Source organism: Lissotriton vulgaris, chromosome 8 (genome assembly GCF_964263255.1).
Source record: "Lissotriton vulgaris chromosome 8, aLisVul1.2, whole genome shotgun sequence".
Lineage (NCBI taxonomy): Eukaryota > Metazoa > Chordata > Amphibia > Caudata > Salamandridae > Lissotriton > Lissotriton vulgaris.
In genome coordinates this window covers 319,609,312-319,635,318 of record NC_141696.1, presented here as the reverse complement: position 1 = coordinate 319,635,318, position 26,007 = coordinate 319,609,312, and the positions used below count along the sequence as shown (strand labels likewise).

At 44.1% G+C, this 26,007-nt stretch overlaps 1 protein-coding gene across 3 annotated transcripts in view; it reads right to left on the bottom strand.

Moving 5' to 3' along the window:
• Positions 1-26,007, bottom strand: part of CADM2 (cell adhesion molecule 2) — a 1,625,130-nt gene that overhangs the window by 355,336 nt on the left and 1,243,787 nt on the right. For all 3 annotated transcript variants that reach the window (XM_086934078.1, XM_086934080.1, XM_086934079.1), the window contains 2 exons: positions 25,635-25,787; positions 8,893-9,030 (listed from right to left, as the gene is read on the bottom strand). In XM_086934078.1, the coding sequence (XP_086790204.1) occupies positions 8,893-9,030; positions 25,635-25,787 (291 nt within the window). The remainder of the gene's footprint in view (positions 1-8,892; positions 9,031-25,634; positions 25,788-26,007) is intronic.

The window sequence follows — 26,007 nt, the reverse complement described above, 5'->3', positions numbered from 1 at the left end:
ATAAAATCAACAAGGATAAGACTGAAATAGTGGAATGGAACCAAGCCAATGCAACACAGGGGCAAAGTGTTGAATTGCATTCCATTTTAAGAATTTTGGCCAACAAAACTGATTCTTCCTCTTTAGGTTTACTATTCCAGGCCATGCTACAGGACGTTCTGCTGGGACAGGAGCTTTTTCTATGTACATTTGGTAATCCCAAGTTCTACAAAAAAGTTAGACTTAAGATTTTGGGAGCAGCATTAAACAACTGCATTCATATCAGAATGGTTCTGAAAATTCCATATTATACAGTACAGGCTCCAATCTGGGACTCTCCCGGCACTCCTGAATGTCTCCAGGATCAACTCTGTCAACCACTTATGTTAGTTGGTATTAGATTCTGGGGAGACCTCCAGAAGGATTCGTAGTTGATTAGTTGGGAGTCACTCTCCAGTTTGACCTGTGGGACACTGACAAGATTCAGTTAGCTGCGTGGTGGGCAACGCAGTTCTGGGGCAATGAGGATGCAAGTCTGAAATTTGATTCAGTCTCTAGAATGGGCAGTTGGAAACTAGAAGTCTCGTTTTGGTACTGGGCCCTTTTGGAAGCAGGGGAAGCGGTGGAATCGGAAGTCAGAAAACTCTGGGGTAGTGTTTTTGGAGGCAATGATGAGGAAATGTGGAACCTCTGGTGTGACTCTTTTTCTATGTTGCAGGCAGTAGTTAAACCAGCTACACTTAGGGGGTATCATCTCTAAAATGCCTACAGACTGTATTGGACTCCATGGAAACTATCTAAAGTGACCGGGAGGGTATATAACTCTCCCAGGTGTAAGTATCCAGCAGCAGACGATTTTCATATGTTAACGGACTGCCCGAGAATCAAGATTTTCTGGACTGAGGTATGTGGCTTTTTAGAAGATGTGCTGCTCCAGCAGGTGGAAGTTAGTCCTAGATTAATCTTTTTTGGTCTTTTGATGGATTATCATATGAATGCTCCGCCCTCTAAATGTGTGTTTTATGTAATATTTCTTGCAAGGAGGGAAATCTGTAGGGCTTGGAATTCTGAAATTCCTCCCTCTTTTGCGGACTGTCTGAAGCTTATTATTTTTACCAGCGAAACTGACATGGCCTGCGATAATACAAGTATACATAAGATTTGGGCAGCCCTAGTGGCCTGGAGGGAGAAGTAAAGTCGGTCCTATGATTATGCCCGGGTACTGTCGGTCCTGTTCTCCCTAGTAACATACGGTCTTCCAGGAGCTGTGAACAGGAGTGGGATAAGGAAACAGTATTATCTTGAGGGAGAACTCATTTTCTCTTTCCATAGGCCTTCCACAAGGGTTGAAACAGAATTGGCCAGTATGGAATGGTGGCGTTATCCCATCAAGAGCGTCCCTTAAGGCATGTATGAGGACGTAAAAAAATATATTATCACTCATTAATAGTACACAAATTATACTAATTTAAATTCTTTAACACACATACACTTTTAGAAAACACTCACAATCACTGGATGTCACTGATGCCATTTCAGATGTCATCCATGATGCTATTTGACCATGTCTTGAATGATATAATATATGAGTTCCTGAGCAGTGTATTGCAGGGGGCGTATGTTATAGTTAGCTCCAATAACTATAACTGATTAATTTCTGAATTTCAATGGCTTGGTACATGTGAAATCTGAGCCTCACTATAATGTCCCTGTAACCTTTGTATGGCAAGCATTCAGAACTGCTATTGTACAAGTTTACTGTACACATGTCTCCATTTTATGCCCTACAGCATTGTTATATATAGTGATTTAGAAGAAAGATAAAGTATACAAAATGTATATCTGACAAAGTGAAATGTATTGAGAGTGCAGTTTTAAATTGAGAAAAAATATATTACAACTGAAGGGCAATTCTGAAATAGATATAAAAATGCAGCGTAGGATTAATATAAGGGATAAAGTACCCCCGACCGTACATTGTATGAATATTGCAAGTCACAGAGCAGTTCCAAAATGATATAGAGGAACACGGCCAAAGGCTGAGTTCTTTATAAGTAATGGAACTCCTAGGTGACTTGCAATATCCTTACCATGTACGCCAGTGGGTACTTTATCCCTTGTAATACGTGGTTACACCATCATCTTTCCCACAAACCACTTAAAACCTTGGTGCATAGCTCTTTCATCTGAAAGAGCAAGCATGTTTGCAAACATGAAGAATACAGATAAAACCTCTAGTGCAAAATTAAAACATAATTTGTATTAGAAACAGTTCTTTACAAGTCAGTTTAAAAATAAATCCTGCAATAGCTTTGAATGGTTAGAAGCCTGCAGAAAGATTCTAGCTTTTCTCTAAGGAGGGCAACACATAAAAATATTATCTCTGCTTGTCATTGTAAGCTATTAACGGTATACACCTGTTACAACGCATTTGTTACAACGCACTACTGTTACAACGCGACTTTTACAACGCATACCATTACAACGCATTGCGCTGGGGGGCGCTCTAGGATAGGGAATAAGTATAATTTACTATCCAACACCTTCCCTAGGGTCCACGGGGACTGGAGTTAGAATAGTAAATTATACTTACCACTATCCAGCACCTCAAAGCGCTATGCGTTGTAAGGAATATGCTACTTACCAGTATGCATCTGTTCTTGGCATAGAGGGCTGCAGAGTGGTACATTATGAATAGATCGCCATCTGGTGTTGGGCTCGGATGATTGCACTTTGTTTTTCTCTTGGAGAGTCTTTTGTATCTTGGTGACTCCTCCCTTAGTTGGTAGTGCGCATGGGCATCGGCTCCATCCTTAGATTGTTTTGCCATAGTAGGGTTAGATGGAGTAGTATAGTAGAATACAGATAAGAGTGCCCATGTAAGTGTATCTAAATAAGATAGTGTTGGAACAGACACAGGTTTCCGGGGAGGCTGGGAGGGCATGTACCACTCTGCAGCCCTCTATGCCAAGAACAGATGCATACTGGTAAGTAGCATATTCCGTTCGAGGCATATGGGCTGCAGATGGTACATTATGAATAGACTATACAGCAGTTCTCTCCCTAGCGGTGGTCGCCCGTGTCTGTTGCAACTGTCTGAAACAATGTTTTTAATACTGCTTGTCCCACTCTAGCTTGTTGCGTTGTGTGCACATCTACACAATAGTGTTTTGTGAAAGTGTGCGGTGTAACCCAGGTAGCCGCTTTGCATATGTCATCTAGTGGAATGTTTCCCAGAAATGCCATAGATGCTCCTAGTTTACGTGTAGAGTGAGCTCTAGGAGGAACAGTTAATGTTCTCTTTGCTTTTAAGTAGCATATTTGAATGCATTTTACAATCCACCTGGCAATGCCCGCTTTGGAGATGGGATTGCCTTTATGTGTGGGAGAAAACGCAACAAATAGCTGTTTTGTCTTTCTGAAAGTTTGTGTTCTCTCTATATAGTACAATATGGCCCTCCTAACATCCAGTGTATGTAGGGCTCTTTCCGCTACTGTTTGTGGTTTTGGAAAGAAAACCGGTAATTCCACTGACTGATTGATGTGGAATGCTGAAATAACCTTTGGTAAGAATTTTGGGTTTGTTCTAAGAACCACTTTATTTTGGTGTAGCTGCATAAATGGTTCCTGAATCGTAAAAGCCTGCAGTTCACTTACTCTTCTAAGTGACGTGATAGCTATGAGGAAGGCCACCTTCCATGTGAGGAATTGTATTTCACACCTATGCATAGGTTCAAAGGGTGGCCCCATTAGTCTGGTAAGCACTATGTTGAGATTCCAGACTGGGGAAGGTGGTCTTCTTGGTGGAATGACTCTTTTGAGTCCTTCCATGAAAGCTTTAATTGCTGGTACTTTAAACAATGACAGGTGTTGTCTATTTTGTAGGTACGCCGCTATGGCTGCTAGATGAACCCTAATAGATGTATATGCTAGATTACATTGTTGTAAGTGTAATAAGTAGCAAATGATTTGTTTAGTGGATGCGTCCAGAGGGTTGATGTGCTTACTGTTACAGTGTATAGCAAACCTCTTCCATTTTGCTGCATAGCATGCTCTGGTGGTAGGACGTCTTGCCTGTTTAATGATTTCCATGCATTCTGGTGGTAAATCTAAATACCCAAACTCTATGACCTCAGGAGCCAGATCGCTAGGTTCAGTTGTTTGGGATCTGGGTGCATTATTTCTCCATGGTTCTGTGTAAGATGCATGGGTAATAATCTTAGCTTTTGATGTGGTACTTGTGAGAGTTGTAGCAGCGTGGTGAACCACGGCTGTCTTGCCCACGTGGGTGCCACTAGTATCATTGTCATTGAGTGCTGCTGCAGTTTCCTCACCAGTAGTGGAATTAGTGGTAGAGGAGGGAACGCGTAAGCAAATTTGTTGGACCAATTTATCCACAGTGCATTGCCCTGGGACCTTTGGTGTGGGTACCTGGATGCGAATTGTTTGCATTTTGCGTTTTGATGATTTGCAAACAGATCTATCTCTGGTTGCCCCCATTTTTGGAAGAATGGCTGTAGTATTTGGTCGTGCAGTTCCCATTCGTGAACTTGTTCTGACTGTCTGCTTAGGATGTCTGCTATTTGATTTTGAATTCCTGGTAGGTGTTCCGCTAACAGGTAGATTTTTTGAGGAATGGCCCATCTCCATATGTCCTGTGCTAGTTTGGACAGTTGGAGAGAGTGTGTCCCCCCCTGTTTTTGAATATAATACATTGCAGTCATGTTGTCTGTTCTGATCAGGACTGCCTTGTTTGTTATTTGCATTTGGAAAGCTTTTAGTGCTAGAAATATTGCTAACAGTTCTAGGTAGTTGATGTGCAGCTTCTTTTGCTGCGCACTCCACTTCCCCTGTACTGTGTATTTGTCCATATGCGCTCCCCATCCGGAGAGCGATGCGTCCGCTGTTATTATTACTTGTGGAACTGGCTCTAGGAACGACCGTCCTTTGGAAATGTTTTCTGTGTTCCACCACTTCAGAGAGCGATACGTCCGGTCGTTTACCAACACCAGATCTGTAATCTGACCTTGAGCCTGATTCCACTGTGTCGCTAGACACTCTTGTAGTGGGCGCATTTGTAGTCTGGCATGTGGTATTAGCAGTATGCAAGAGGACATCATGCCTAATAGTTGCATAAACACTCGTGCTGGTAGTGAGTGTTGTGGTTGAAATTTTTGTATTAACCCGACCATTGTCTGTACTCTGATTGGGTTGGGGTATGCTATTGCCTTTTCTGTGTCTACTGTAGCCCCCAGGTATTGCTGGATCTGGTTTGGTTGCAGGTGTGATTTTTTGTAGTTCACCGTAAACCCTAGGTGGTGCAGCAGTTGAATTGTCTTCTGTGTGTTGTGAAGACATTCTTCCTTGGATTTGGCCTTTATTAGCCAATCGTCCAAGTATGGGAAGACATGTATTTGTTGTCTTCTTAGGTGTGCTGCCACCACAGCTAGGCATTTTGTGAAAACTCTCGGTGCTGTTGTGACACCGAACGGAAGAACCTTGAACTGGTAGTGTTGTCCTTCTAACACAAACCTTAGGTATTTTCTGTGGGCTTTGTGAATTGGGATATGAAAGTAAGCGTCTTTTAGATCCAGTGTAGAAAGAAAGTCCCCTTGCTTCAGTAAAGGGAGTACTTGTTGGAGCGTGACCATGTGGAAGTGCTCCGAATTTATGTAAGCATTGAGAGGTCTGAGGTCTAATATTGGTCGTAGGGACCCGTCCTTTTTGGGGATCAGGAAGTATAGAGAGTATACTCCTGTTCCTTGTTGATCCTTTGGGACCTTCTCTATTGCATGCTTTTGTAGAAGTGCTAGCACTTCTTCTCTTAACAATGTCAAATGATCCTGACTCATTGGGCGCTGTTTGGGGGGGATGTTTGGCGGGGTAGCTGTGAGTTCTAGGCAATAACCATGTTGGATAATTTGTCTCACCCACTTGTCTGACGTGATGTCTTCCCAGACAGGTAGGAACTGTGATAGACGTCCCCCGACCGGTGTTATGTGGTCTGGGGGGAGATCTATGAAGTCACTGTTTTGGTGTTGAGGCGTTGCGGTTGTTATTATTTCCGCGGCCTCTACCCTTATTGTTGTTACCTCTGTAATTACCTCTTGAATTACCTCTGGGTGATGTTGGTGTGAAAGATGTGGATTGCTGATTTGTTCCTGTGTTTTTTGAGCCCCCTCTATAGGTGGATCTACGAAAGGAACCTCTGTGCGTTGGCTGTTGCAATGCTCCCATTGACTTAGCCGTTTCTGTATCCTTTTTCATCTTTTCTAATGTCTCGTCTGTACTTGAACCGAACAATGTCTTCTGATCAAATGGTCTGTTTAGTAGGGCTGTTTGAACTTCTTGTTTGAATCCTGAGATTCTGAGCCATGCGTGCCTTCTTAGCATGACACTAGTGTTAATAGACCTTGCTGCAGTGTCTGCTGCATCTAACGCACACTTAATGGAAGTATTAGTTATTATTTTACCTTCCTGAATTAATTGGTCTGCCTTCTTTTGATGTTCTTTTGGAAGATGTGTGAGAAGTTTTTCTAACTCATCGTAATGTGCCCTATCGTAACGTGCGAGTAGAGCTTGTGTATTAGCTATACGCCAGCTATTTGCTGCCTGTGATGCTACTCTCTTGCCTGATGCATCTATTAACTTCGACTCTTTATCTGGTGGAGGAGCCTCTCCTGTAGATAATGAGTTTGCTCTCTTACGAGCGGTTGAGACCACCAGCGAGTCTAGAGGTACATGCCCTCTAATAAATATTGGGTCCTTTGGAGCCGCTTTATATTTTTTATCGATTCTTGGGTTTAACACCCTGGCTCTCACTGGGTTTTCGAATATCTCTTCTGTGTGAGTGAGAAGACCCTTTAGCATAGGAAGAGTACCTGATGTTCTCTGTGCACTAGGTAGAGTCTCTAACAAGAAATCCTCTATCTGAGGTTCTGTGTGCATATCTAGTTTGTGATATTTTGCTGCCCTATTAATGAGCTGCACAAAACCTGTGTTATCATCAGGTGGTGAAGGCTTTGAGGGGTATAGCTCTGGGTCGTTGTCCTCATCTGACCCTACATCGTAATTTTCCCATGGATCTTCCTCATCCTGGATAGATTCGTCATCCCCTTGAGGTTCTCCCTCCCCTATATCACTGTCTACATCTGACTGAGGTGTAGCTGGTCTTGGTGTGGAGGGTGTAGGAATATGTGGCCTATTGTGAGGAATAGGAGAAGAGGGTGTGTCTTTAGGACGAGGAGAAGCAGGAGGAGTTATGTTGGTCCCCATTGTTCTCTTTTTTGGAGGGAGAGGTTTATCTTCTGACTGTTCACTCTTTCTCTTCTTTGTGACCACTTTCCCAGTTTGTGGGTCAATAAACAAGATCTTTTGCTTGGGATCTGTTTGTTGCTCTTGAATCGGTACCGAGGGTCCTGGTTCCGGGAGCTGTTTTTGTTTTCGATCCTCAGATCTTTCTGGTTTCGACACCGAATGTCTGCTCGATTCCGACTTTTTGGGTATCGAGTGTCTTTTGGGCGATACATCATATTTCTTTTTCGACATGGAATGTTTCGATACCGAGCTCTCCTTTATATGCCGCCTCGGTGTCGAAGTCGATGACGCCCTTTTCTCGGATCCGACGTGGTGGGATTCCGAGTGTTTCGGTTTCAGTTTCGGTTTCGTTGCCGGGCCCGAAGGCGGGGCGTCGGAAACTTTTTTCAGCGATTTGACCGGGCCCGAGGGCGGGGTCGTTACCGCACGGGGTCGGTTTTTCGGTAAGGGGACGTCGTCACTCACGGTTTGTTGCTCGAAGAGTTCTTCAACCTCCGACTGGTCCCCTTCCGACCCCGACTGGTCCTCTTCTTCCTCGATTTGTTCGTCTCCGAACAGCTCCGGGATCGCCTCCGCCTGCATTCTGGAAGCCTCGTGCCTTCGAGCTCGACGATTTCTGATCGTTAGCTTGGAGGAGAATGCTGCGCAGGCTTCGCGGTCCCTGGATTCGTGTTCAGGCGATAGACAGAGGTTGCACACCTCGTGTAGGTCCTTGTGTGGGAACTTAGCACCACACGATGGACATTTTTTGAATGGAGTCCTTTCCATGGACTCCGGGCTTGACTGCGCCGAGAAAGGTCTCTTGTTCCTCGACGTAGATCCAAGTTTTTCTCTTCTATTTTGAATTTGTAACGCGTCGGAATGGAAAAGAACGCGTTCGCTAACAATACAGTCGAATTGGAAAGGGAATACGCGCCGAAAAATCACTTTCTTCAGAAGTTGATCTGGAGCGTCTCGATCTTCATCCGAACCCGATGGCGGAAAAAAACAATCTAAGGATGGAGCCGATGCCCATGCGCACTACCAACTAAGGGAGGAGTCACCAAGATACAAAAGACTCTCCAAGAGAAAAACAAAGTGCAATCATCCGAGCCCAACACCAGATGGCGATCTATTCATAATGTACCATCTGCAGCCCATATGCCTCGAACTGGTATGCGTTGTAATGGTCGCGTTGTAACAGTAGGTAGTTGTAATAGTATGCGTTGTAACATGGTACATCCGCTATTAACATAGAGCAGACGAAAGAAAAGCAACTTCTGGTTTTGTTGCTTTAGACAGCTGCTTCACTTGTGCTCCACTTCCTGACCAGCCTTTCACCTCGGCTGCTTGCTCTGGCAGTTGGCATTGTGACATCAGAAAGAGACTGTAATAACTTATAATTGTAGAATTCTTACATGTTTTCTTTATTATCAGTGACTGGGTGCGTCACAAGTCACCAATTATAATGAAATTAGAGACTGTCATTTATACAGGGATTAAAGAATCCCGTGTATTATAAAGTAATTCAAGCACTAAGCCATTGGAAAGTGACAAGAGTAAACCAGCTATCGACTCGAGGAGTGCAATAGATTGTAAAACAGTAACCCAATTCACCTCTTATTTCCTGGTCATTCTTAAACCACCGTAGTTCCGCCGCTGGTTTGCTCCCATTTGTCTTGCATGTAAGCTGGATCATATCTCCCTCCATGAGTGGTGATTTAAACCCACTGATTTGCGGCAGTTCTGGAACACCTGTCAAAACACAGAGAAGAGGTTCTATGAAGCTGTTTACACCGCATTGAAGGTTTAGCCCTACATTACAAGTGGCCTATAATTCTTGATCCGATTACTAATCACTTCCGATACCACTAGCACCGTGCATGACATGTTGTGTACGGATACCACACTTGCAATACTTCCAATACTCACAGAAAACCTTCCCAAAATGTGAGTAGGGAAAATGTTACTGAATGTGTGGAGAACATGCAGGAATTGGTGAGGGACTAGAGCTACCTGAAGTCATTCTACGTTCCAGGCATTACAACCTGTCATTGGGGTAAAATTGTGCATTACGGAAGACATTTCAGCACTAATACCAGTCACTTGAAATCACAGCCTTAATGACTTGGGGCTTCATTTCAAGTTCTGAGAAAAATGTCAAATTTGTACACATAGGGGCCTATTGTCAGATCGCAGTGAGCTCCAAAATTGCCAATGCCGTGCTCCATCAGTTTAAAAATGCAGGGATGCGTCGTAGTTAGAAGAATGTGGCACACCGCTGCATTTTCAAAAGTGTTGCCACACAACAAACAGTATACATTACCACCAAAATGAAATTCTACAAAAAACATGCACACATTTTCCTTTCACGTATCACCTCCAACATAATCCTATTTTCATAAAATGGTGATCACATGTGCTTGCACAAAGCACTGCTTTAATTATCACCAAAGACATGTAAAATACCTACTGTTTTTGATGCGTTCCTCTAACTGCCGCACAAATAAAATGACACTCATACATTTTTCCTTGATCAAATATCGCCTAGTAATACCTAGAGACATTTGCACAACTCTAAGGGCCATATTATCAAGAACACGCGATAAATATCACAAATCACGCTTAGCGCATTTTTCATTATCGCCCTCTATCGCTGAATTACATCACCGTGTTAGCGGCATATTAACAACGCTTTGCTAACAGGCGAAGTACAATCCAGCGATAGACTGTGATAATGATCATTAGCGTGTGAAATCCAGCGATGATTTCACCGTGTGGAAGCTGGCTGAGGAGACTTTGTTGACCTGTCGTTTCACGGAGAGGTCTGTCTAGGATGATGCTGATGTTCCGGGTGTGGTTGTTCAGTGTAGGTTTGGGTCAGAGTTCCGATGACCAACATGCTGCCGAAAACCAGCACTTTGGTTTTGACTGTGTTGAACTTCAGACGGTTGACCTTTATCCAGGTGGAGATGTTTTTCATGCAGTTGTGGAAGTTGGACATTGTGGTGGTGGAGTCGACTGAGAGCCAGAGAATGAGCTGGGTGTCATCAGCATAGGAAATTATGTTGATGTTGTGGGTTCTAGCGATGTCTGCTAGCAGCGTCATGTAGATGTTGAAAAGGGTAGGGCTGAGGATGAATCTCTTGAGACATCACAGATGGTGCTTTTGGGTTCTGAGGTGGAGGGGAGACAGATCCTCTGAGTGCCCCCACCCCCCCAAGGAAGGATAACATCATCTCAGGGTGTCGTCTTTGATTCCGATCTGGTGCAGTTGTGGTGAGAGAAAATGTTGAAAATCTGCGGTAAGGTAGAGGACGATCAGGGCGGCAGATTCTCCTCTGTCCAGTAGTGGTCTGTCGCTGTATTCAGGGCTGTCTCTGTGCTGTGGTTGGTTCTGAATACTTATTGGAAAGGGTCTAGCAGATTGTTTTTCTCTAGGTGATCAGTGAGCTTGAGAGTGATGGTTTCCTCAGGACTTTGGCGGGAAACGGGAGCAGTGAGATAGGGTGGTATTTCTGGAGATTGCTGGGGTCTGAGGAAGGTTTCTTGAGGAGGGGTATGTCCTCTGATTGTTTTCAGGTGTTGGGAAAGGTTGTTGTGGTGATGGAGGCATTGAGAATGGTGGTGAGCTGGTGGCTGATCTCGTCGCTTCTGAGGTTGAAGTCGGTGGGGGCATGGGTCGGAGGGTGATGCTGAATGGATGGATTTCATAAGGGCCATTGTTTTTGGTCTGCTGAGCTGTTCCCATGTGGTGAGCTGGTGGTTGCTGGTGGGTGCTGGTGTTCTTTATGGTGGTGGGGAGGCTGAGCAGGTTGGTGGGTTGGGGATCAAAGTTTCTGTATATGGAGGCTGTTTTATGAGGAAGTGGCCTGCTGGAGCATTGCAGAGCTCTTGTGAGGTGGGTATTGAGTTCCAGGTGGCTGATGGGTAGGTAGACTCTCTGATGATGGTAAAGAGTTCCTTGGTTTGGTTGGCACTAGACTCGACGCAACCTGCCATGGCATCACTTTTTGCATCTTTGAGTCAGTGTTGGTAAATGTTGAGGACTGACTTGAAGGTGGCTCTGTCAGTGTTGCTTCGGCTGGTGTGCCATCTTCTTTCTAGGTGTTTGAATCTGTGATTCAATGCGCTGAGTTCTGGGGTGCAGCAGCTGGCTTGTTTGGTTGGTCTGTGCATTTTGGCTTGTTTGGTGGAGGAGATTCGTTTGGTGGGGGAGATTCGTTTGGTGGGGCAGGTGATCTAGTTGTTGAAGTACTCTACTGCTCGATTCAGGTTGGTGGAGACGTACGGCTGGGTGACTTCAGCCCAACTGTGGAAGGGGGCGCTGTGGTGGTTGGCGGTGGGGCAGATAGGCCGGAGATGGTGAAGTGGATGATGGAGTGGACAAACCAAGTGAGATCCGTGCTGTGGCTGTATCAAACTCTGTTGCTGGACCTGAAGATGATGACAGGGGTGTCTCCTGCTCTGTTCAAGGTGTCTAAGACCAGCTGTGTGAGGCTGAAAATATCCATTCTTTCAAGGAGGTTGGTGGAGTTGGTGTCTGTGTGGTCATTCAGGTGGAACATGAGGTCTCCCTGGAAGGCGTGGAGTTGGGATACTATGGCGAGCGGGGCAATACATTCCATGTTGACATTGTTGAGGTTGGTTTGAGTTCCTGAGAATTTGTATGTGAGGGTGCCTTTGATGTTGGTATTGTCGTCGGTGTGGTTGGAAGTTGATTAGGGTGCAAGATGAAAGATTCTTTGTGTACAATGGTGATGGCACCTTTGTGTATGTTGGTGCGGTCCAAGTGTTTCATCTTGCAGCTGGTTGGTGTAGCAGTGGAGATGACAGGGGCTGATGCAGGGGTAAGCCAAGTCTCTGTGATGAAGGTGACGTCAGGGCCGAGGGTGGAAATGATGTCCTAGACTTCGGTAGCATGTTTGCAGAGTAGTCTGGCTTTGATCAGGAGTCACCAGAGTGTTTCTGTGGAAGTGGTAGCTGGCGGGGAGGGCGTGACATGGTTTTTGGCGGGCCGATCAGTTCAGGTATGGAAGTGAACCAGCAGCAGAGGCAGGTGAATGGTACCACTGTAGAGCAAGGAGATGCGAGGCAGCAGTTGTTGTTGCATCCAGGGTCCAGGACACAGAGTTCTGAGGCAGAGTACCTGTGGAAGTCTGGGGGGGGGCATGGTTCGTGGCGCTGGGCCCCTTCCTGAAATGGGGAGAGATCAAGAGTTTGCTCTGCTATAAACATAATGCATCCATGGAGAAATCAATAATGAAAAATAAATCTTGAAAGAGTATAGCAACTTTGCATTAAATTTCTACATGTCGAAAGGTTTAACTCATGAAAATGATGCACGTTTACCTATATGCATGTGAGTACTTCGGGGACTCTAAAGCTAAGTCTTCAGGTGTACTCTTGGAAAATTCCATAAAAAGGCAGACATTTTCTTGAAAGGGGGTTTAGTTTTAAAAGAGAGATATTTTTTATTGTTTTGACTGCCTTTGTGAATTAGGCTGTTTTGAACATGTAGTTAAATTACGTAGGTAAAATACGTGTGTGTCTATGTTGGGACAGTGTATACATTTGTGAGCAGACAGTCAAATGCCTAAGATCTCATGAAAAGATTTGAAAAAAATAGTTTTGGGAGGTGGGGGGGGGGAGACAAAAGGCAATGGGCCAGATGCATCGAAGGGTTTTGCCCATTCTATGTCTATGGGAAAATGTGTTCATGCATGGGGCCCAATATCCCTATTTGAAGAGTTAAGATAAACATTTTCTACAAGAGAACTTTCTCCTATGGAGAAAAAATGTGATTTATAGGAAGGTCCAAACTTACATTCAACCTGTTTTTAAACCTAATGCAGGTTACATTTAGGAGTGCTAGGAGGGTATCAGATCATATGTTTAATTCAATTGATGTCAAAGATTTCTTAGTGTAACCTTCTATAATTCAGTGAATCCTTAAAAAAGAGTCAAACTGTTATACTTGCACCATTTAGTCTAATTGGCAGAACTGGACATTTTTTGTGAACAAATCCCCTTCAACCTATTGCTTTGTTACATTAATGAAAGTTGATGGAATACAAGGAAAGAATACTAAGAAACTTGGGGTCATGTGTACAAGACAAAGAACTGTGATTCCCTAATTCCTATTTCTACCAACTTGCAATTAGTAAATCTCAGTTCCTAATGTAAGAAAACGTGCAAACGTCTGATAGCAATTTCTAATGGGGTCGCAAATAGACCTGCCTAAGTAATATTAAGGAGGGAGGTTACAGTTTGCAACCCTTCAGGAATGACAGCATTCACAGGGATGTTGGCCTGTTGGGGTCAACGGACCACCATATCTGTGATTGCTGTGCAATAAAGCAATCTTTTATCTTTTAAATGTAGCAAAGGACAAGAAGTGTTTTGAAACTATCACAAAGCAGTGTGTGATGCTTTATTGAAAATACAATCACTGAATACATATATATAATTTAAGCAAATGAGTGGTCTTCTAGAAGATCAAGAAGATCTATTGGTGAAGGTCAGAGTGATGTTGCTAAATCAATATCAAATGAATGTCTTGATTCCGCATGGGAATGGATAAAAACTAAATCCAGGCATATGAGCACTAACAATTGACACAGGATTCTTCTATGGAACATCCTGTCACCTGATTTGTCTCGAGATGTTTGATATAATTTAGGGTGTAGTGCTCCAAACAACTTCTTTATTTAGAGCATTTCAGCGTGAATACATGAATTCCTCTGTGCATCAAAGCTTTTGATGCAGGTATGAAGACAGTTCAGAATGTATTCTCTTTGTTTTCTGCGAAATCTCTATCCACAGGACTGTAAATCCTTTTCTCAGCAGTGTGGTGGGTTTTGTTTTAGAAAATGTGAGACTATCTGAGCACTATGGGCATGATTCACAAAGGTAAATTTAAATTGTTGTGTAAGTTTACAATTTTTTTATATTCACAAACTGTGATTTAAATTTTACTAATAGTGACATTCTGCACATAAAAATATAGGCCTGTCCTATCTTTTTATCTTTGGAGATCTCCTTGTTTCTGAACACATTATTTTAGGACTCTGTACAATTTACCACTGCTAACCAGTGCGAAAGTGTTTGTGCACTCTCCTTTAAACATGGTAGAATCGGCTTACATCCAATTGGCATTTTTAAAATACTTGTAAGTCCCTAGTAGAGTAGTACTAAAGGTTCCAAGGCCTGTAATTTACATGCTACTATTGGGCTTGATATTAATATCCACAGAAGACACCCATAATTCCAATCAAGACCGGGGTAAATGTAGTAAAATGCGACAATGTCTCAAAAGGAATCAATGAGGGGGTGTGATTCAATGAGTAGATTATTTAAAATTGAAACATTAAATAATGACAAATAGTCCCGAGAACACAATTCAATGTAATCATATTGTCAGCAAAGACATACAAATTAGACTTCGTAAATAAAAATACAGCTTCAACCAAGCTTCAACGTTGTATATTAAGTGAAAAAGTGAACTGTTTGTGCTTTGAAAGGCATTTGAAAATGGCGCAAGTAAAATAGGTGAAATAAATAAGGAGGGCTACAGCATATTAGACAAGAGTTTAAGAAGAAGTTTTGCATGAATAAAATACATTTATGGAAGAAAGAAATCATGTCATTATTCCAGGTCCAGATTTAGCTTGTACAAGTCGACAGAGTTTCGACCTTCATAACTGGAGGCCATCATCATTACATGAATAACACAATGTTTGGTGATAGCTGCCTGAAGGGATTTCGTAGGTATGTTGGGGGATTCCGTCAACAATTTAGAATCCACATGTCAGGACAGCAGTCATTGGCTGACATCCATAAGGGTACGGCGGTCTGTCGTCAGACAATATCAGACGGTTCCAAGTCCCATTTTGGGATCCCCTGGGGGTAGGGGACATCCAGATAAAAATTGCTTGGTTCACGGGTCCAAGCAAGGTACCAGGGAAACAGAAAGTAAATCAAGGCAGATGTACCAGTTCTCACTTTCATTAGGCTCAACAACGTGCAGGCTAAAACCAGAATCTCTTCTCCAATTTCAGGTCAAGTTCTAAGATCAGGCGTGAAAGCAATCTATCCCAGAGCATGACTGAAGTGGTGCAAAGGCTGGCAAGTCTTGACTGAATCACTGGGCGTGCAGCACTGATTGTGCCACCCACTTATGTAGCCCTGTAAACATGTCTAAGGCCTCGCACTGCAGCCTGTGATTGCAGTTTTAAACTGCCATTTCGGCCTGGCAGAATACATCTTTTGCCAGTCCCAAACCTTCTTTTAAAATACACATGTCACCTCCTAAATAGGCCCTGAACTACCCAGAGGGCAAGATGAAGTTTATTTAAAAAGTTGGGCATGTACTTTTAAGTTTTACATGTGCTGGTAGCGGAAAAACTCTTTCATTCGTTAATCACCACTGCAAGGCCTACATTTCCCTTAGAATAACATTTGAGTTGTAACTTCCAATTGGAAACAGGTAGACAGTTCTAGTATGGGGTCTGAAGAATTAAAATTAAATGCCTTCTTTAATGGGAAAGAGGGATTTTCCATTCCAATTCTGAAAATGGCACTTTTCGAAATTTGGTATTTTCTTGTAGTAACCATTTGGTGCCTGCAGCCTGATCCTGGGTCACATGACTACGTGTAGCTGGCAGTTGGTCTTTGTCTGTTGCTCCCAGACAGTGTATCAAAGGGGATGTCCCACTATGAGTTAACTAGGGGAGGAGCTGTCAACTACAACACATGCACATCATGAAGCCTCTGCCTGAGCACTCTAACAAAGGGTTTGTCACTAGTCTATTGTAAAACCTAGACAAGCTAATGGGATGGCTGACAACTGAGGGGGTGGAAACCTCTACAAGCTTCCTCCACTTCAAAGTGGGCACCAGGTAATAATGCTGACCCTTCGATCCAACTCTGTGGACACTTCTGGACCTGTGAATCTGCCATGAAGATGGTTTGCTTTGCAGGTGTGGCTGGTGACATTTGAAAGTGGTGGGCGTAAACTGATTTGCATACAGCACCGTAGCGAGCGAGCGCAGCGAGCGAGATCGAACCACCATTTTGAAAAAAGAGAAGAAAAATCGTGCATTTTCAAGCAAATTTGAGAAAGCAGGAAGGTTAAAAAAAGCAATTGTGAAAGTGCAGTTATTACATTAATAGATGTCATAACATAGGTATCTGCTTATTCAGTATAACCACAGAGCTTCATACATTCCGTCCTATTACGCTGCTGAAATGGCCAGACTTCCACGGGAATCATCACATGCTTGGTCTTCTTTTTGGCTGTCAGGGTCTCCCACAACAGGGTGTTGAAGAGTATTGTCACTGTCACAGTGTCTAGCAGTGAGGTCAGCAGATGCCAGATGTCTGGGATATAAATGCGGATGCCGGATACTGACTGTGAGCAGAGGAGCGGGCAGTGGCCTCTACTGTAGGAGAAGAGAAGCAGTGGCTGGAATATTTCTAGAGAAGATTTGCTCTCTCATATTTGTGAGTTCAGCAAAAGTCAAAGCTCATATTTATGAATATTCATAAAGCACTGCTATATTACATGGAACACAAGGGCCAGACTGGTAATTTATTCCATCGGTCAATACCCTTAGAGGCTGATGCCCTTCTGGATCAGTTTATGAAGGCGCATGGCTCCTGCCTCTGATAGTATTTATTTTTTCAGCTCGTCCAAAATAACAGGCACATCTGGGTTGGAGATTGCAGGGTTCTTGAAAACTGTTGACATCAGCGCCACTTTCCTTTCCTTCATCTCGTTCTCTCACACACTCCCACCCCTCCCCCTTCCGCCCCTATCCAGTGCATGTGAAAAAGTAGCACACAGTTGAGGATTACTGCACTGTGCATGTTGTAGTGGTGCTGCTGCTGATACTCGCTAAGTCGCTACCGCTATCCAAGACCCAGAATCTCTTTGAAAAAGTGAAGGCAAGCACTACTGTACCGGTCCCTCCTGCGCATTTAAAGGGAAAAATGTAATATAGCCTGTGTGGTTGAAATTAAAAAGAAGGTTATGCTATACTTCTAGTAGTACTTCCAAAAGTGGAATGGTGGGAATGTTTGATTCCCTGTTCAGCGCTCTTCTCTTTGAAAACAGCCTTATATGAAATCCAACTGTACATTGTGTATTCTAGTCATGTTACAATAGCATAATGCTATTCCTCGCCTCCTCGCCACAGTCTATTTTTTGAAAATCGATAAATAGATTTCAACAGAGCTTCACTCCCACAATAGTTTTCTATGTAACACATCCCAAATGTGAGATAATCCGGCTAACATAAAAATGCTCTCTGAAACATGCTTTGGTGCTCTTTGCAGATCGTGTCACATGAAATACATATCAAATAAAATTAAACTGGAGAGGTAAAGGAGAGAAATGTGCACACAAATACTTATAATGGTTTAACAGCTGAATTAACCCACCAGGCTATCTTACTGACAGTGAAACGTGAACTACAGGTTATAAACTGATCACTTCACAAGATGCACAACCGCCTTTCATTGTGATTGGAGTCTGCAAGCTGGAGGTGGTACCGTCCATAGTCTTAACACTTGCCACTCTATTTTTTTTTAAGTTGGGTCCACTGTGGTTCCACTGTGATAGCTATTTGGACATTTTAGCCTTACAGAATATCCCCTCTCCCCCAACTTTGCTCCCCTTCCACCCCTAGATCTCACTAAAGTGGGGTTCCTCTTCCTTTCTTGCATTTAGGCCTATGGGACATTGCTAACCTATAACGCTATATTAGGTCAATAACTATTGCCCTGCGATGTGGTGGCTAGTTCAATTAGTGAATGTGATTAAACTGACGTGATATAATGCATACGACAATATATATTTTTCTCAGAGTTTTATATAGTGCGAGCTCGACCACCAGTAGCGTTAAATGAGGACACATTCATAATGCGGGCTATATCACCTTCCCTGGCAAAGCCGCCCAGTCACCTGCAGGACCGTCCTCGGTGCCCAGCTGTGCCTTTCTGGCGTACTGTGAAGCGAGGGCTTGCTCCTTGCTTGAATCTACAGCAGCAGATGCGGTGTTTCGACCTCGTGTCAAGCGAGAGTCGTGGGTGGAGGCCTGCGGGTACATTGGTGTCGACACAAATAAACAGGGATGCCAGAAACTGCTGAGGTGCCAAGTAATCAACAAAGCGTATAGCGCTACGGCCACGCGTGGAGAAGAACCCAACCCACGCGTGCCACAGACACCTGCCGGAAGGGACGCCATTACCGATTACCACAGAGGGTGGACAGCATGGGGAGGTATTTATAGAAGCAGCACAGTAATTAGTGTGTGGGTAAACGCTGTCTAGTTCTGCCAGGAACAGAGAGTGAGTGAACAGCCACGCCACGTGGTGAGTTGGACTGCATTGACAGCACACAAGCCCTAACCACAACACCGACCTGCCCTGGACCTGGCTACACACACTGCTATAGCCTGGGTGGTTGAAATTGAAAAGAAGGCTATCCTATCAGTGCTGCAGTAGTCGAGTCAGACACCTTTCAATCGCTTGAACTTCCAAATAACGCTGTCCAGTTCTGCCAGGGAACGGAGAGTTAGTGTCTTCAGCCACATGGTGAGTCGGACTGCACAGCACACGAGCCCTAACGACCTGCTAACGACACCGACCTGTACAGCAGCCAGCCAGTGGTGCGCGCATCCCCAAATGGCCAATCACTGCATGGCTTCACTTGAAGTCAAACAGTGATTGGCCATTAAGTGCGGCTGAGGCAGTGTGTGCCACCACCCACGCGCGGCATCCAATATTGGATTGCCTGCCCTTCTGCACGGTGGACCAGCCAATCCTGGCGCTGCATGCAGTGCCAGGATTGGCTAGGGGGGCACAGTCACTACTCGCCCTTCGAAACCCCGGGGGCTGCGCATGGCTGCTGTATGAAGCAGCACCCCCCTTGGTGCAAATCTAATGGTAGGATAGTGGAAGGCTGAACCGCGCATGCTCAGGCTAGTTACAGCCCAAAATTTCACATGCGCAGACTGCTGCAGCTGAGTGTGGACTGTCACTCAAGCTGCAGCAGCCCAGCCCCACCCCCTGCACACTCCAGATTGCTTCGGGTGTGTCTCGATTCCCGGCCATACTTGTAGCGCTGCTGCGCTATTTCTTTGCCACCAATGATGCTTTTAAATATTTAGTGTTCAGTGCTTGACAACGGTGCTACCAGGCTTAGTGGGACTACGCCTCTACGCCCCAATGGACGCACGCAGCTGTTGCTTTGAAGCAGAAATAACTGCCACAATGCAGGACTGCTGATCTGGAGGACTTTGATCCTGCTGTGCTGACTTGCTGACCCTTTTGCGAAACGGAGAAGTACTGGACATGCATCTGTTGAACCCAGTACCCCAGAGTAACTCCAAGGGCTATATATGTCTGGCCTCTTGACTAGAACTTCAGGGACAGAAAGGTTCAACAACCTTGAACCCAGCACCTGGACTCTGTCATTCGTGAGTTCTACCCCGCCAACTGGTGCCACATCATACCTAGATTATTGGAAGTGGGCCTCACCGTGCTCTGCCAGCCCATCTGTGGTTTCAGCAGAACTAATGCATCTCCTGTGCTGAACATTGCAACCCGAATAGAATCACTGCTGTGTGGATTTCCCCAATGCCAGCACTCCGCATTGCCACCAGCATCCTTCCAGGAACCGCTGTTGAACACATCGCAACAGTGGCATAGCTAGGGGAGGCCGAGGGAGGGGTGTGGGGGGCGCGGTACGCCCCAGGTGGAACAATTTCGGGGGCTGCACTGGTGGCCCGTTGCGGCCTTTATAATTTTATAATTTATAATGATTTATAATAAATCATAAAGGCCGCCACAACGGGACACCAGTGCTGCACGCGGCCCAGTTTGAAAGTGCGCGCACTTGACCTGCTGCTGTTATAACTGCAGCGGAAGTCACAGTGCTTGCCACGACCGGATAAGTGTGGCAGGAGAGAGAATGGCAGCGCCAGCATGAGTTCATGAAATGACTTTGTGGGAGGCTGCAGCCAGTGGCAATGCCAGTGCTGCTCCCATCTCAGTAACAACGGCTCAAAATAATGAAAACTATCCCCACGACCGGACCCAACCCCATGGACTGCGATGCCCACGGAGCCTAGAGTACACAGCTGTGCTGCTGCTGAGTGAGCCTCAGTCTGAATCGTGCCCGGCAGCCGTCGTTTGTAAAGTGAGTTAGTGGATGGAGTGAGGTACCTCTCACTCTGCTGCTGCTTTTAATAACACTCTGCTTTCTATGAGTTAGAATAGCGCTTAGCGCAAGTACATTTTTTTTAACTTTCTCTGCCTGCAACCTGTCACAAACTGAAACTCACAAGTCTCTGTAAACATTTGGGCCGGTCCGGGTGAGCTGTTTGTGACTGACTCTCTGGTGCCTGGCTGCCGGTCCAACAGATTACTTTAATAGCACCACCGCGGTGACACTTGGCAGAGCAGAGCCTGGTGTAGCACAGTGACAATCTGCTTGTGTGATTATTGACACTGGATGCTGATTGCGTGCCGACCGAGGCGGACCGCTCAGAGTTATTATGATTTGAGTTGGGGAGTTTTGACATAATACATCGCCCTGGCTGGCTGTGAACTTTGCAAGCCAGCTGGGGAATTCTCTGGCGTGATGGTTTGCTTTTATGTTTATTTAATATTAGTGAGGTGCATGAAACATGCAGCAATCGTGAAGTGTGAGATACATTTAAAAGTGAAGACAGTATTCAACCTCACACTACTGACTCACAGCTGTGTGGTTATGTACACATCAGCTTTTAGACATTTACTGACCTTGGTGAGGGGCACTTACACGTATGTCAGCCACAATCTATACCACACCCACCGATGTGTCTGGCACACTCCAGTGGCACAGTATAGACAGCAACATGACTCTCAATGTGCCCACCCAAAGAGCTCTCAAAGTGCCCACTGATATTAATCTGGGTCTTCTCAGATCCTCTTTGGGCCTTTTTTTCTAGTTTTATCTGGTTTGTGCTCACTGGCCTATTTCAATCCCCTTGGATACCCGATGGCCTAAGCCGCAACGTGGCACTATTCTGAGCTGCTAGGCCTGAAACTGTCAGGCTTTCATTAGAACAAACCCTAACCCAGGTCTCCCTAGTCTGAGGACACTTAGCCTCACCACTGCCCTCCATGGGAAAGAACTAAAACAAATATATGTAACAACTTCATGGTAGATGTGACCAGACACTCCCTTCTTTGTCTCGCAATCTTCTAACCCTTTTAGCTTTATGCTTTTTTTTTGTGCATCGGAACAGCTCAATCCACCATCCCCTCCCGGTAAGAATGAAAATGGCTACAGTTCTCTTTTGCAGTTTTATTTAGCACAAACGTGTCCGTTGTTATTAGAGTGCTTTACATGAGCACGAGAACACATTACACATATGCTTTAGGCATGTGGTGATTAAGTGAATTGCCCAAAATCACAGGTTATTGCACTGAGGCTGGTTATTTGAACCAGGCAATGCTTACCTATTTCCAAGGTTGGCAGCTCTAGCCCCAAGGCCACACCTTCTCCCCAGGTATATCCCCAATGTTTCCTCCCCAGGTGCCTCTGACATCTTCTCAACGAGAACTCGTCCACTAATGTCTAACATGTTGATACATGCATGTATCTGTGTGTTTTAAAACTCCAACCAAGCTGTGTAGATCCACAGAGTACCGCAAAGCTCTTTTGATCTACAGCTTGGTTAGAGTTTTGGTGCTACCAGCCTAGGTGAGTCGCACACTCTGTCTTAGATTGCACAGTTCACTCATATGATCTCCGCAGCATTTGCTTTAACCATATTAGGTCAGTGGCTGCAATTACTGCAGTTAGTTTCCACACGAGGCTTATTATTTTTCCAAAAAGGGGGGGGGGATTTAATTTTGGAAGTGGATTTAAAACACTTATGCTAAAAACTGTGTTTAGCACAGTGTGCCAACTGACTTGTATTTTGCTGTTTCTTTCATTGCATTCAGATATATGATACAACATGTAGCATCAAACCTACAACCAGGCCCGGTTCTAGAGGGTGGGCCCTGGCCCACCCTAGGCCATTGTGAACTGGAAAATTAGCGTTTTTCATCCTAAAGTCTCACAGTGGCTTCAAGCCCGATTGTGCCCTGCCGCGTTGATTTATTTAATTATTAATCATTGACATGCTATAGTTTCAGGCCTGGGGACAAGTGTGAATTCAGCTGAGATAATAGGTGCTATGATGTGCAAATGAACCACACAGGCATCCTGAACACTTTCACTCACTCACACTATAGAGGCCGCAGGCTTCCATCACAAGGTACCTAGGAGTTGCAAAAAGTGATATGGCAGAAACGCTTTGCAAAGAATTTCCTTTTCCCCAAAAATTTAGTGAAAATGTGTTTATAATTAGCATACAGGTTTACTCAGGTTTTTTTTATTTCTTCCTACTCTGAGACCATTACTAATTAGCAGTATAACACAAAAATATTTTAATGGAAAAAGTAAAACAAAAATATGTTTTATCTTTCCAATGGCTAAATGAAAAAACATTCTACTCATCATTAATTAACACCACAATTATGTAATTTGCAGGTGTGGCATTTTTCGCATAGCTATGGATTTGCCACATAATCCATTATCTTCTGCATAATCTGCAGATTTTTAAAGAGGTTGTTTTAGCTCAAATAGTTCAAAAGTAATACAATTGCATTGACATGTGGTTGCGCGCAGTGGAAGGTTCTTTCTGAAGGTTGACTGGTCACCTTCTGATTGCTTATGCTATATTCATGTGTTAAACTGGTCCCAATGAAGTGCAATCTATGTTTAGTGTTAGGCAAGCGTAAAAATTTAAAAATAATGAACTAATACTATCACATAATGTGCCGCATTATGCTGCATAATTTGCTTTTTCTTGTTGCACAATTTAGTCAACACTGCTGTATAATTTGACCCATGCTTCAGCCTAAATTTTTCGTATCTACATTTTAAAGTTGTAACAAGTAAAGTCCTTCCCCTGAGCCATTCCCTGTGAATAATTCATTAGCTGTTTTTGAAAAATAAAGAATCACAAGCTTTGACACTATTACGTTGGTTTTGGGTCCCCAGAGCACATCACGTTTGTGCAAGTCCCCACTGCTTTAATGGGGAGACCATGATATTTGCTTATTTACCCCGCAATCCCCTGGACAGAACTAGCCAATCTAAGGCCAATATCCCTGCTCCCTTTCTTAGGTAAGCTCATTGAGAAGCATGTCAATCGTCATCTGTCCAACTATATCGAACTAGCAGGTGGGCTGGACTATTCCCAATCGGGGTTTAGGCCAAAGCACAGTGCAGAGACCCCCTTGATGTCAGTCGCAGACGACCTACATATGTATCAGGACAAGGGTTTTTCCGTGATCCTGTACTATTAGACCTGTCTGCGGCGTTTGACACTGTGTCACATAACATCTTGACAACTCGGCTGGCCAACATTGGCTTGGAACATAAGGCACTCGCCTGGCTAAAGAGTTTCTTATCCAACCGCACCCAACGTGTGACCATGAGTGCCTATTGCTCAGAGGAGGTTGAGATCTCAAAAGGGGTGCCACATGGCTCTTGTTTGAGCCCCACCCTTTTCAACATCTATGTGGCACCCCTGGCCAATATCATGCAAACATATGGCTTCATTCCGGTGTTTTACGCCGACAACACTCAGCTCCTCTTCCCTTTCAAATCCCTTACCACCTAGATTAAGAACTCTTTTTCCCAGGGTATGAAGGCTGTGGCACATTGGATGTCATCCAATTGCCTTCAATGCAATGTCGGGAAGACCGAAGTTATGCTGTTCGGAGAGGCTAAAGTCCTGTGGACCCCGGACTGGTGGCCACAAGACCTCGGACCAGTTCCAGAACCTAAACAGGTCGTAAAAAACCTAGGAGTCCGATTGGATTAGGAGCTCTCACTGAAACAGCATAGCAATTACGTTGTGGGTTCATGCTTCCACGTAATTGGCCTTCTACGAAAAGTGTTCCCACTACTCCCTGACTCAGTCAGAAAAACATTGGTGCAGGCTCTTGTCTTAAGCCGCATAGATTATTGCAATGGCCTGCTTCTGTCTGCTAACGAAGGAGTTCTGGCAAAACTCCAAGTGGTTCAGAACACTGCAGCTCGGCTGGTCCTAAACGCCCCTCCCCGAACTCCTTCCAAATCACTGCTGGCGAAACTTCATTGGCTCCCTGTTAAACAGAGAACCACATTCAAAGCAATCCGAGGGATAGCCCAGGGTGCCACAAGCTCTAGCTACGCCTCTGCATCGCAAGCCCCTCAACAAGGATTTAAGGTACTCTTGTTCAGCTGGCCTAGCTGCATCTCTTTAGATGACCCACACTCCATGGCCTCCAGCCTGAACTAGTGACCTTTTCTCCGTCTAGATAGCCAAAGTTGGTGCGTTGGAGTTTTTGGTGCTATATTGACTGAAATCTTTAAAATTGCATATCTGTTTCTGCTGATTGAATTTTTCTCGTTTTGGTCTTGATTTATTCATTAAAAATTACTCTATTTTAACAAATTGGTGTTAAATATTTCTTTTGTAGTGTTTCCACTTTTTTTACAGTTTGAAGTGCTGCATAAATACTTTACTCATTGCCTCGAAGTTAAAACTGACAGCTCTGTGGCAATCTACCAGAGGGGGATGCACAGGTTAATTTGTGATTTGCGTGTGAGTTCTCTCTGATATGGATTGTGGTTCCTGCTTCAGTAGGTTTTCATCTCCCTCAATCAGTAACCCTATTTCTTAAACAATAATTGTTTTTTTAATGCCCCAAAGAGGTAGTCAATTTGTAATTGGCTAATCTGAGGAGGCTGTTCTGTTGAGCTACATCATTTGGTTATTAGCTAGTTGGTGCAAAGTTGCTTATGTCTGGGTGTATTAAACAACATTGTTCTAAATACTTTTGATTTGTGGGTTTGAGGGAGGATATGGATTTTCTTTTGATATGGTATGGGTTGACTAAATATATGGTATTGGTACCATGTTGTGCTCATGATGGTGAGGTGCAAACTGGCCTCTCACGTCGATAACAGCCAGTTCACGTATAACATTGTGTCAGTAATTTGAGGATGTCCTCAGGGAAAAGGGATAACTTCTCATAGAGATATTTATACACAGATTATTAAATTTTGCAAGCACATCCCTATCGGTTGCTTTCTTGTGAGGATTACGAAGAGGCCCAAGGTGCCACTGCACTTTATGATCACAGCTTAAGCGAAATCAGTTTGACTTTTTCCACCATCACACATCATTAAATAGTAAACGTTTAAATATAGGTAAGAAGAACGTTTAAAACACAGCTGCTTTTTAAATGTAATTCATACTCACCCAGCACTGTTAGAAAAGCTGTGGATGTTTTGACAGGCATTGTAAATAGCGAACAGGTATACTGCCCTTCATCTGACAGGGACACGTCACTGATGCTTATACTCAGCTCATGCCAGGAAGCGCGAAGCATTTCAATCCTGTTGTCCCTCAAGGCTGAAAAAAAAATACCACAGATTAATCATCTAAAAATACCATCTGCAGATCCATCGTTCTATTGTAAGGGTTAGCATGCGTTCAAGGGAAACAGTCATCAGATGTGAATTTATACCACTCTGCCTATTTTAAATTTGCACGGATCAATGGAAAAAGATGTGTTTATGATACAAAAAGTCTAAATAAAACCAAGGCATTGGTGGTAGGCATGAACTGAAGG